Here is a 13,254-nt window from a genome sequence, read left to right as displayed (position 1 = left end):
TGTATAAACCGTTGGACCGGAAGTTTCTATCGAAAATGAACAGAATTTCTAGCTCGAAAATATCACTCAAGAAAAGGTTGATGGTGTTCAAGCTTCATTCATGCTCTAGTTTGAGAGGTTTATGGTGTGTCTTCCCTCATTCTCAAAACATTTATTTATAGGTAAGATTGGAGAATAATTCTTATAATTTAATGCATGCTTTAAAATATTTTAATTATTTTAGTCAAGAATTTGGGCACAATTGTTTTTTCAATGTTTTGGACTCTTGTTTTTCAATGTTTTGAACTCTTGTTTTTTCAATGTTTTAAACTATTGTTTTTCAATGTTTTGAGCTCATGTTTTTCAATGTTTTGAGCTCATGTTTGTCTATGTTTTGAACTCCATAATGGATAATAAATATAATACTAATACTAATAATTAATAATAATAAATCATATTCTTACAAGAAGTATCATATTTTTTATTTAAATATGTCATTTTGTTTTTGTGACACTATTTTTTTCTTATATTTTTTTTAAAATTTTTGCGTGTGTTTTTGTAGTGACCCGTTCCAGAATCACCTACTAATCAGAACTTAAGCATGCAAAATTAACATTTAAAACTAAATCAGGTAAACAGCGGAAAACAGTAATACAACCCAATCGAATCTGCAAGTACAAAATACTTAAACAACCAGATCGAACTAAATACCAAGAACAAATACCAACAACTACAGGTCAACCTCTGCCAGCTCCCTGTCCACTCCCTCCTGGACCGTCCAACCTGAGACCTGCCCCATCGAATAGGGTGTCCAAAACAGAGATAAACCGAGGACGTGATCATAAAACGCTCAGCACCGAAAGCATGAGTATACAAGACTATGACATGCATGTATGCAAAATGTACTGGATACCAGGATCTGGGTATATCGAAATACTGCTCAGGTAAATGACGTCAAGGTATGTAGCACTCTGCGCCGTCGCACCAGGAGGTGGCTCCCATACCAAAATAAACCTGTGGATATACCGGTGACCTGACCACCGTCGGCCAACGGGGTCCAACCATCCACAACAAACGAGGGCTGAGCACCCTCTCAACAGGCTATCTCAAAAATAGTCAGGCTCAACATGATTATGCAAATGCCGCATAATAAACCATGCATCATATGACAGATAATAATGCAACATATAAACATGCAACACATAGTAAAGCATACTCAATCCTGCTATCTCGGATAGTACTTTCGTACCTCAAACCAGTAAATCCTAGCAATCAGTCCTAGAATCAAGTCTGCGTCCGTAGTCAGCCCACTGATGCCGCTAGCTCCCAACTAGAGCACAGCTCCGCTACAAAACCAGTAGCTCCCCGCTAGTGCCTAAACCTCGGGAAAAGACTAGAAACCCATCAGAAACGACCAAAACGCTCTGGAACACTCGGAATTGGCGAGTAACAAATGAAGCCTCGCGCCTCTATTTATAGACAACGATCGGACGATCCGATCCACTGTACACTTCGGACCTTCCGAACCCTTATCGGACGATCCGAACCCTGCATGTCTTCCACGTGTCCAGACACCTGTCTTCGGACGATCCGAACCCTGATCGGACGATCCGAACTCTGCATGTCTTCCACGTGTCCAGCCACCTGTCATCAGACGATTCGAACCCTCTTCGGACGATCCGAACCCGCTTCGGACGATCCGAACTCTGTTCGGTCCTTCCGATCCCACCGAAATATAATTAATCCAATAATTAACTCAAATTAGGCATCGGGATACTACATTCTCCCCCCCTAAAAAGGATTTCGTCCGCGAAATCGAGTCTGAAAAATGACAATTCTGAACAACAATACATTCAACTTAAGAATGAATTACAACTGAAAGTACAACTGAAATTACAATCATTACTGAAAATACTACAACTAGAACAACTCTGGATGCTCTGACCGCATGCGACTCTCTAGTTCCCAAGTAGCTTCTTCAGTACCACGGCGCTGCCACTGCACTAAGACAAGAGGAATAGTCTTATTCCGCAGTACTTTATCCTTCCGGTCTAAGATCGAAACCGGTCTTTCCACAAAAGACAAATCCGGATTCAGCTGAACTTCTGTCGGATGCAAAACATGAGACTCATCCGCTACGTATCGTCTCAACAAGGACACATGAAACACATTGTGAACACTAGACAGATACGGTGGCAAAGCTAATCTATAGGCCAAATCTCCCACACATTCTAAGATCTCAAAAGGACCAATGAATCTCGGAGATAGCTTACCCTTGAGTCCAAATATCAGAATCCTCCGAAAAGGTGATACCTTGAGAAACACTTTCTCGCCTGCATCAAAATGAAGAGGTCTGCGCTTGGAGTTCGCATAACTCGCTTGTCGATCCTGAGCAGTCTTAATCCGCTGTTTGATCACAAGAACTTTGTCCATGGTCTGCTGAATCAATTCTGGACCCTCGACCTGTCGTTCTCCGACTTCTTCCCAGAACAGAGGAGTACAACAACGTCGACCATACAATGCTTCAAACGGAGACATACCAATACTCCTATGAAAACTGTTGTTGTATGCAAACTCTATCAGCGGCAGATGATCCTGCCAAGCTGGCCCGAAATCCATCACACAAGATCTCAACATATCCTCAAGAGTACGAATAGTCCTCTCTGAATGACCGTCAGTCTCTGGGTGATATGCAGTACTCAAACTCAAGGTAGTGCCCAAAGCTTGCTGAAAGCTGCCCCAAAATCTAGATGTAAATCGAGGATCTCTGTCACTAACGATACTCACGGGCACACCATGAAACCGTACAATCTCCTGAATGTACAACCGTGCCATCCGATCGAAAGTGAAATCTCTGTTATACGGAAGAAAATGGGCAGACTTAGTAAGCCGATCCACTATCACCCAGATAGCATCTCTATTCCCCACAGACATAGGCAAGTGAGTCACGAAGTCCATCGTGATATGCTCCCACTTCCACTCCGGAATAGGAAGATTCTGCAACAAACCTCCAGGTCGTCGATACTCAGCCTTCACCTGCTGACAGACAAGGCACTTGGAGACATACTGATAAACATTACGTTTCATACCTTTCCACCAAAATCGAGTCCTCAAATCCTTATACATCTTGTTGCTCCCTGGATGAACACTCAACTTGCTACGATGAGCCTGGGACAAAATCTCTTCCCTCAAAGTGTCATCTTCCGGTACAACAACACGACCAGATAAGCACAAAAGACCCTCGGACTGATAGTGGAAACCAGAAGTATTATCTCCATCAGCCAACCGAGCTAATTTCTGAATCTTAGAATCAGACATCTGAGCATCTCTAATCCGAGAATACAAAACTGGCTCGGACAAAATAGTAGCTATACGGATACTCTCTGTTCCCTTCCGATGCTTACAATTGAATCCCATCGAACAGAAATCCTGAATAATCCCAGATACAGCACAAGTCTGAAGAGCAGATAACCTCACCTTGCGACTAAGAGCATCGGCCGTGAGATTCGCAGATCCTGGATGATACTTGATCTCACAATCGTAATCTTTGAGTAGATCCATCCAACGACGCTGACGCATGTTCAACTCAGCCTGAGTGAACAGATACTTCAAACTCTTATGATCGGTGAAAATCTCAAATCGCTCACCATACAGATAATGGCGCCAGATTTTCAAAGCAAAAACGATCGCTGCTAATTCCAGATCATGAACAGGATAGTTTTCCTCATGAGACTTTAACTGTCTCGACGCATAAGCAATCACATGCTCATTCTGCATCAGAACACACCCTAGTCCCTGTAAAGAGGCATCGGTGTAAACACTGAAACCACCAGATCCAGACGGTAAAGCCAAAACAGGCGCAGATGTCAAACGTCTGCGAAGTTCCAAGAAACTCTCTTCGCACTCTGATGTCCATTCAAATGAAACATCTTTCCGAGTGAGCTGAGTGAGTGGCTTAGCAATCTGAGAGAAGTTGACAATGAAACGGCGATAATACCCAGCCAATCCCAGAAAACTGCGGATCTCGGCTACTGTCGGCGGACGCGACCAGTTCAATACCGCTTCCACCTTACTTGGGTCAAATGAAACTCCCTTGCTAGAAATGACATGACCAAGAAAAACAACCCTGTCAATCCAAAACTCACATTTACTCAACTTCGCATAAAGCTGATTCTCGCGAAGTGTCTGTAAAATAATCCATAAGTGTTGTGCGTGTTCTTGCTGATCATGCGAATAGATTAAGATATCATCTATAAACACCACAACAAACTTATCCAAGAATTCCCGAAAAACCCGATTCATCAGATCCATAAAAACTGCTGGTGCATTCGTCACCCCAAAAGGCATAACCAGAAACTCATAATGCCCATACCGGGTCCTGAATGCAGTCTTCGATATATCTCCCTGATGAACCCGAAGCTGATGATAACCAGACCTTAAATCAATCTTGGAATACACAGAGGTACCTTGCAGTTGATCAAATAAATCATCAATCCGTGGCAACGGATACTTATTCTTTATCGTCGCACGATTTAACTGCCGATAATCTATGCAGAGCCGCATAGAACCATCCTTCTTTTTGACAAAAAGAACTGGTGCTCCCCACGGGGACACACTGGGTCGAATATACCCCTTGTCAAGAAGATCCTGCAACTGCTGTTTCAATTTTTGCATCTCCGATGGAGCTAAACGATAAGGAGCTCTAGAGATTGGTGCCGTGCCTGGCACTAAATCAATGCCGAAATCCACATCCCGAACGGGAGGAAAACCAGGAATCTCCTCGGGAAAAACATCCGGAAAATCGCAAACTACTGGAATGTCACTGATACCGACACTATCTGCGGACGAATCAATAGCATAGATAAGGTAGCCTTCCCCGCCCGACTCTAAAGCACGACAGGCTTTCAGAGCAGAAACCACAGGCATCGGGGGTCGCGCTCCCTCTCCATAGAAAAACCAACTGTCGCCCTCAACTGGACGAAACTGCACAAACTTCTGATAACAGTCCACAGTAGCTCTAAACACAGTCAGCACATCTATTCCCAGAATGCAATCAAAATCCTCCATCACAAGAATCATCAAATTAGCAGTTAAAACATTACCCTCAAACTCTAGAGGACAACCCAAAACTAGACGTTTAGCTAGCACCGAATGACCCATCGGTGTGGAAACAGATACCACAACGTCCAAAGAAGTGAAAGGTAATGCATGACGCTTAGCAAATCTCGCAGATATGAATGAATGAGATGCACCAGTGTCAATGAGAACGTAAGCAGGTAATCCACATAATAAAAATAAACCTGCGATAACTCTCTCGTTCTCCTCAGCAGCCTGATCCTGGTTAAGAGCAAAGACCTGCCCTTGAGTACGCGGTCGGAGGTTAGAACCCTGAGTAGACTGTCCCTGCTGTGGCCTCTGATGAACTGAAGCCTGAGAACCAGATCCTGATCCTCCGCCCGTCTGTGGACAATCTCTCTTCATGTGGCCCATCTCACCGCACTTGTATCAAGCACCCGCAACCTTGCGACAACGCTCCGTCGGATGATCCTTCCCGCAGTGCTGACACGGGCCCCTCTTCTTCCCAAAATGGTGAACTCCTCCAGATCCAGAGGAAGAAGAAGTAGATCCAGCCTTCTTAAATGCTTGGGCGCGGGGACCCAAAGAACTAGTAGGACGAGCAAACTGCATGGCTCGACCTCTCAACAAACTGCCCTCAGCCTGGCGACAACGATTTACAAGGCCCTCATACGATGTCGGATCATCGCAGACAACAACCCGATCATAAATCTCCTGATTGAGGCCCTGAAGAAAATGGTTATACTTGGCCATAGCATTGTCACTGACATGCGGAACATATGGAAGCAACTCAAAGAACTTCTGCTGATACTCATCAACAGACAAACTTCCCTGCTTCAGATTGATCAACTCAATCGCCTTGGTCTGCAGAAGAGCTGGCGGAAAGTAAAGCAGCATGAAAGCGGCTCGGAAATCGGCCCAAAGAACTCGACCCTGTCGCTGAACTATCGGTGCAGAGGTAGACCTCCACCACTTGCGCGCACCACCCTCCAGCAAGAAATCAAGGGTATCAATCTGCTGCTCCGCCGAGCACTGAAAAGTCTTGAAGCAGCTCTCCATCCTCTCAAGCCAGTTCTCCGCAACATCCGGGGTCTCACCGCCTGAAAGAGGTTTCGGCCCCATCTGCAAGAACCGATGCATACTAAAACTCCGAGGCTCATCACGACGGTGTTGACGACGTTCTCGATGCTCTCGACGACGCTCCCGATCGTCGCGGTCTCCCCAGCGTCCAACGCTGCCATGACTACTAGCATCGTCGTCAAAACCAGACATCTCTTAGCTACAAAAGTTACCAGAGATTAAACCCAAAAGAACAGTTCTAAATCCCAAAATCTTAATGCATGCTCTGATACCATAAATGTAGTGACCCGTTCCAGAATCACCTACTAATCAGAACTTAAGCATGCAAAATTAACATTTAAAACTAATCAGGTAAACAGCGGAAAAACAGTAATACAACCCAATCGAATCTGCAAATACAAAATACTTAAACAACCAGATCGAACTAAATACCAAGAACAAATACCAACAACTACAGGTCAACCTCTGCCAGCTCCCTGTCCACTCCCTCCTGGACCGTCCAACCTGAGACCTGCCCCATCGAATAGGGTGTCCAAAACAGAGATAAACCGAGGACGTGAGCATAAAACGCTCAGCACCGAAAGCATGAGTATACAAGACTATGACATGCATGTATGCAAAATGTACTGGATACCAGGATCTGGGTATATCGAAATACTGCTCAGGTAAATGACGTCAAGGTATGTAGCACTCTGCGCCGTCGCACCAGGAGGTGGCTCCCATACCAAAATAAACCTGTGGATATACCGGTGACCTGACCACCGTCGGCCAACGGGGTCCAACCATCCACAACAAACGAGGGCTGAGCACCCTCTCAACAGGCTATCTCAAAAATAGTCAGGCTCAACATGATTATGCAAATGCCGCATAATAAACCATGCATCATATGACAGATAATAATGCAACATATAAACATGCAACACATAGTAAAGCATACTCAATCCTGCTATCTCGGATAGTACTTTCGTACCTCAAACCAGTAGATCCTAGCAATCAGTCCTAGAATCAAGTCTGCGTCCGTAGTCAGCCCACTGATGCCGCTAGCTCCCAACTAGAGCACAGCTCCGCTACAAAACCAGTAGCTCCCCGCTAGTGCCTAAACCTCGGGAAAAGACTAGAAACCCATCAGAAACGACCAAAACGCTCTGGAACACTCGGAATTGGCGAGTAACAAATGAAGCCTCGCGCCTCTATTTATAGACAACGATCGGACGATCCGATCCACTGTACACTTCGGACCTTCCGAACCCTTATCGGACGATCCGAACCCTGCATGTCTTCCACGTGTCCAGACACCTGTCTTCGGACGATCCGAACCCTGATCGGACGATCCGAACTCTGCATGTCTTCCACGTGTCCAGCCACCTGTCTTCGGACGATTCGAACCCTCTTCGGACGATCCGAACCCGCTTCGGACGATCCGAACTCTGTTCGGTCCTTCCGATCCCACCGAAATATAATTAATCCAATAATTAACTCAAATTAGGCATCGGGATACTACAGTTTTTGTGTGCTTATTGTTTTTATTTAACATTGTTAGAAATATTATATGCATAGAAATTTAAATCATAATGTGTCATTGATAATACACATTAATGGTCTACCAATTTTATTTCACAATAACTATAATATTTTTAGTTAATAATTGTTTTAATTTATAAAATATAATTAATAAAATTTATGTGTTGTTGGACTCTATTTTTCAGTTTTTTCATATTATTATAAATACATTATATTATTTTATAATTTTTACATATTCAATTTAAATTATTTTTATTAATTAATATCTATAAATATGGAAACTCTTGTATTTTTATATAGATAGATTCAATTTAAATTATTTTTGTCAATTAATATTTATAAATTTGTGAAATTCTTGTATTTTTATATAGATAGATTGATTAAAAAAAGACTGAAGTTGAAATTTTTTAATAAAATGTTTAATATTTCAGATATAACTAATAAATTTATTGAACTCTTCAACTTTATTATAGGTTTCCAACTTTATTATATTATTACAATTACATTGGTTATTATTATAAAATAATTTTTTTAGGAACTTAAATTTTTTTATGTATTTAAATTATTTTTATTATTTAATATCAAAAAATTTATTAAGCTCTTGATATTTTTATGTAGATGATAAAAAATGTTATGTAGATGATAAAAAATATTAAATGTTGATAAACTTCAATAAATTGATTTAGATACTAATTAAATAAATAATAGCTCAATAATTTAGTAATTTCACTTATGATTCATTATGTGTTATAATAATATTTTATATAATAATGTTTTTAAAATTAAATTTCTCATTATTATTTTTTTCCTAGTTTTCAGTTGCGTTCTAAATATAATACAAATTATGATTATATTAGAATTATTCTGCTACGAAATCTTAATATATATTGATTTGTTGTCTTATTTATTCTTTTTAACCTATTAATTAATTTCGCATTAATGAAATTATATACATAAAAATAATTTTTCCACTTTTCTACATATTATCATTATATATGACGAATTTAGATACATAAAAAACTATTTCCACTTTTCAAAGCAACAAAATTGTTATTTAATATTAACCACTTAATGAGTTAACTAAATTATATTTACCAATTCATTGTGCATTATTATTATGATTGCAACTTAATGGAGTATATGTGAGAGCATAGGTTTGACACCCCAACAATTAATATTCGTGTTTAAATTATTATTATTAATTAAAATTACTTTGTGTTCGATGAAATTATTTGATTAGTAAGAATATATTTGATTTAGAGAAATGATTTTTGGAATGTAAATAACATCCATGTCGGATTTGTTAGGTGCAATAATTGTTCATTTAAGTAGAACCATTGGAATATGACGTTTAAATTGCTTAATGGTCTTAAAATAATTTAGTTAATGTTGCACTGTTTACATCGGTTATAGCTTTTGGTAAAACAGAGTGTAGGGTGTGATATTGTTGGAATGTAATAATTGTTGGAGCTGAATACATTGATCGAACCATGACGATTGGACTACAATACCATTTAAAATATTTGAGTTGCATCGTTACAACCAGCTATAGATTTGGTAAAGCGACAAATGTTGTGTCCTATAATTGGTATCATAGTCAGTCTGACGAATTCGATTCTCATTCATTGCAAAGAGTGTAAATGTTGGGGTACAATAAATGTCTCCGCTGGATAGAGCAATTGAAACATGACGCTTGAACTACTGTATGATTTTAAAATATTTGAGTTAACGTTTAAGCATTGTTACCACCCGATATAACTAGTGATTTTAAATGATCATTTCTCTATGGTGCATTTAGTGTTGGAAGATATTCAAATCTTTTATTTAAATTGGTGAGTGCCCGTTTAATAACTAATTAGAACTTCTTTTTTTTTTTGTATTTATAGTTCATTACTATCAATGATTTTAATAGGGTTTTTATATTCTTTGTAATTAAACTTCTAGAAGAGTCTCAAATAAAATTCTAAATGTGAATTTAATACATACAATTAATCAAAAGTAAGTTCGAATAACTCAAAAGTTATACATTAGTAAAATAAGTCAATATCATTAATTTTATTTTATTTAATATTAATTAATTTTCGAACTTCACTGGAATTAATTTGATGACATGAATGTTATTCATATATATATTAATTATTTTGCATTTTGATGCTTTAAGTCGGTATTGATTGATTTCAATCGATGGATTATAAAAAGAATAGTAATAGCTGGGTCGATCCTAACAATATTTGGATCTGAGTCTAACTTCTAAAAAGAGGTCTCTGAATCATAACGTGTGTACATATTTTTTTTAGTTCCATGGCAATTTTTCAAATTAAATCAATACGTCAAAGAAAATATAAAAAATTAAAGGAATAAAAATATCAAACATGTCCAAAATGATCACTATAAAACAAATCGCTGAACAGTTTTAGAGCTAAAAATACTAATCAAGTCTGTATAATCAAGTTGTTCAATAATTTCTTTCTCAATCGATAACATAGTCAATCCATTCAATATTTTTTGTGACATGGTTGATCAGAGAAAAGTTTTGATGATCTTTATCTTTGAGAAACTTTGCTCTGCACTTGCTACTGTGACCGGGACAGTCAACAAGATTTTACAAGCTATATGAGCATTTGAAAGCCGGATAAGCATTACATCCACCAAAATTTCAGTCAAAAAGCTTAGGTTATAGATATCACATAAAGTCCCGAAGAAAATAAAAAACTACAATAAAAAATTAGCAGGCCGAACAAAGCAAATACTAGAAAATAGACTTATAGCTCCTCACGGGTCTTTCAATCAAACCTAGAGACAACGCACGACTGTAGTCGATTAAGGCTTGTCTATAGATGAATATTAAGGAAGATTGAGTAATAAATCTATAACATGCTAAGCAAATTCTATTGAATAAATACTCAATTTTGGGATATCTAGTAATTAGTATTATATATAATAATTTTTTTAAAAAAATTTGAGCCAAAAAAAAGAGATGGACCTGAATCATTGGACTCATTTGCCTCTTAATAAGCACGGCCATGAGTAATAGTAATTATAGATAATGAGCAAGTGCTTAGGATAATACTACATAAAGTAAATGAATTACTATATATAAAAAAATTTAAATATTATCCGACTGAACTATTATCTAAACAAAATTGGAAGAAACAAATCGCTATGAATAACTATTTCATGCTTTTAATTTAATTAGTTCGATGTTATTTTAGATTTATTTTCGAAAAATTTACATCATCTATTTTTCTTCACAGATTAGTAAAATAAAAGCTATATTGGTCTGTCTTCTAAAAGAAGTGTTATATTGTGATCTATTTTCTAAAACCATTACATTATAGTTTGCACACTCTCAAAACCCTCGATTTATCATCATATAATTTAATTACTGAGAATGTTGAATTCTTCATGTTGGAGAAAATAATTACAATTAGAATACTCTTAAGAAATTTTACCTAAAAAAGAAAAGAATATGAATACTTGGTCGTTTTTTTTATTATATTCTTATTTATTATTTTTGTATACTTTTTATATAAAAAATATTACTTATTATGATAAATATAGACAGAATTGATTCGTCTAATGGATCTGTGATATTTTCTACCTACTGCTACAAAAATAGCCAGCAAGAACTAAAAATTGAATTGCATCAATAAATCCCTACAGAATCACGAATATGTGGACTAGTCTACTACAGACAGATAGCACGAAATATTACACATAAGAACAAATTACACCCATCTTTCACAGCAGATCTTCCATCCCAACCAATCTAAAAAAACAAAATATATATTATTCTGGGAGATCTTGCACTGTAGCAAATAACTAGTTACCATTTTTGGATGAAGGGCGATGATAATTGAGTATTGCATAAACTGTTTGAACCAATGTAAGAAACACGACCACGCTTAGAAGTTTCTTTAGCCTTCCCTGCCATTCGGGGCCAGAGTAATCACTGATTTGGAGCTTCACAAAATAGAGATGCTTGGTAACGTCCTCGCATCCGAGCCTTCTCAATATTCCGGGCAACTTATCTCTATTTTGTTGAGTTCCAAGAATAACTCCTTCCTTGGCAAGAAGTTGGACGTCTTTCGGTGTGCGAATAATTTCACTCATAAACCGAATGTAAGAGCAAACCTCTCGTTGATGTTTGCGTATCGAAGGCTGATCGATCTCATAACTTTTTAAAGCTTGAAGAATGATCTCTGTATCAACTGTGACTTTTATGGGAGCCAAGTACAGACAAGCGCCAAAAAAGCTTTCTTTGAAGTAAATTCCTCTGCTCCCCGCGTTTCGACCATCCTTGCTAATTATCTGTTTGATTTTGATACCTTTCTGTCTCAACTTGGTAGCTTTCAGAATTCTTCTTTGATCATCTACAGCACTACTAGTGTTCCACCCATTGGCTTCTAAATCAAAATCATCGTCATCATCTGATTCATCCCGTTCAGGTTCAGGACCAAGAACTAGGTTACGGATTGCCTGGATCACATCACAAGGGCGGTGATGCGCATCCGTGGCTATCCTTCTTGCAGATGGCATATTCCTTTCGCCACAAAAAGGAAGTCCTCGAAACAAAGAATTGAAACGAGTCATTTTTTGTCCTAGTGAAGGCAACACGAGTTGTTCGTACAAGACCCTCTTTGACCAACTCGCTGGGGGAGGAGGTGGATCCCATGTCCCATTTTTTAGAACATTTTGGAAGAAGCTTTGTTTCATCAGTTCCTGGAGAACAACAACTGGGATTTGATTGCCCACGAAGAACATTGAGCGAGACCAAATCTTGATGCTGTTCTTCAGTTCCCGTATGCCGAAGATTACGTGATTCTGGGGATATCCCAATGGCTCAGGACCTCCAAGAATACATAGAGCCAATTGGAGAAAAAAGCAACCGTCCAGCACCATAATCAAACGGAAATCAGACCTTTTGACTTCTACAAGGTCATCATCGTAAGCCTCGCGTGCTTCCTCTTGCACTCTTCTAACTGCAGCTATGTAGGTGCTGAAGACTTCTGATTCATTTTCTTGGGGAGTCGTTCCCAGAAGATGCTGCCACGCCTGTTTCTTGGAGGCCGATTGATGGAATGGAATATCGGTGTCATACAAGGGGCCAAACCTGACGAGTGTGGAGAGATTTAACTCGATTCTTTGTTGGGATTGAGAGCTTGACTCTTCGATCATCGGCAGATTTTTGTTCAATTCTTGCAACCTGCGTATCTTGAGTGCTCGCGGTGGTCTTCCAGGCTTCTCTGCTGATGATTTGATCTCGACTACTTCTTCGTTATCATCGCTAAAGGATATAGATTGCTTCAATTGGACATTGAATCTCTTCTTGCTAACACAGTTCATCTGGACTAGCTCTAACACTACTTCATACGTACCAACATGATACAGCTGCGGAAACTGTCGGCAAAATTATTGAGATGGGGTCGACAAATTGGAGAAATTAAATGTTGGGAACGAAAACGCAATCCACAGTAATAGAGAAATGAAAAGGCGATCTACATTTTGCGTAGAGAGCTCTATAAAATCTGATCTAGAGATCATCACTTCATGGGTTTTTTTTCCTCTTATAATATTTGATTGTTTAGGTCTATACTT

The 13,254-nt window shown here is 38.8% G+C and overlaps 1 protein-coding gene across 1 annotated transcript; it reads right to left on the bottom strand.

The window, feature by feature from the left end:
• Window positions 1-11,478: 11,478 nt before the first annotated feature.
• LOC140809682 (uncharacterized) lies at window positions 11,479-13,002 on the bottom strand. The gene has a single exon (XM_073167385.1). The coding sequence runs from the start codon at window positions 13,000-13,002 to the stop codon at window positions 11,479-11,481; it is 1,524 nt and encodes a 507-aa protein (XP_073023486.1).
• Window positions 13,003-13,254: the final 252 nt, after the last annotated feature.

The sequence above is a fragment of the Primulina eburnea genome, chromosome 1 (assembly GCF_022965805.1).
Source record: "Primulina eburnea isolate SZY01 chromosome 1, ASM2296580v1, whole genome shotgun sequence".
NCBI lineage: Eukaryota > Viridiplantae > Streptophyta > Magnoliopsida > Lamiales > Gesneriaceae > Primulina > Primulina eburnea.
Note: the sequence above shows the minus strand (reverse complement) of the source record. Positions and strands in the feature narration are given on the sequence as shown.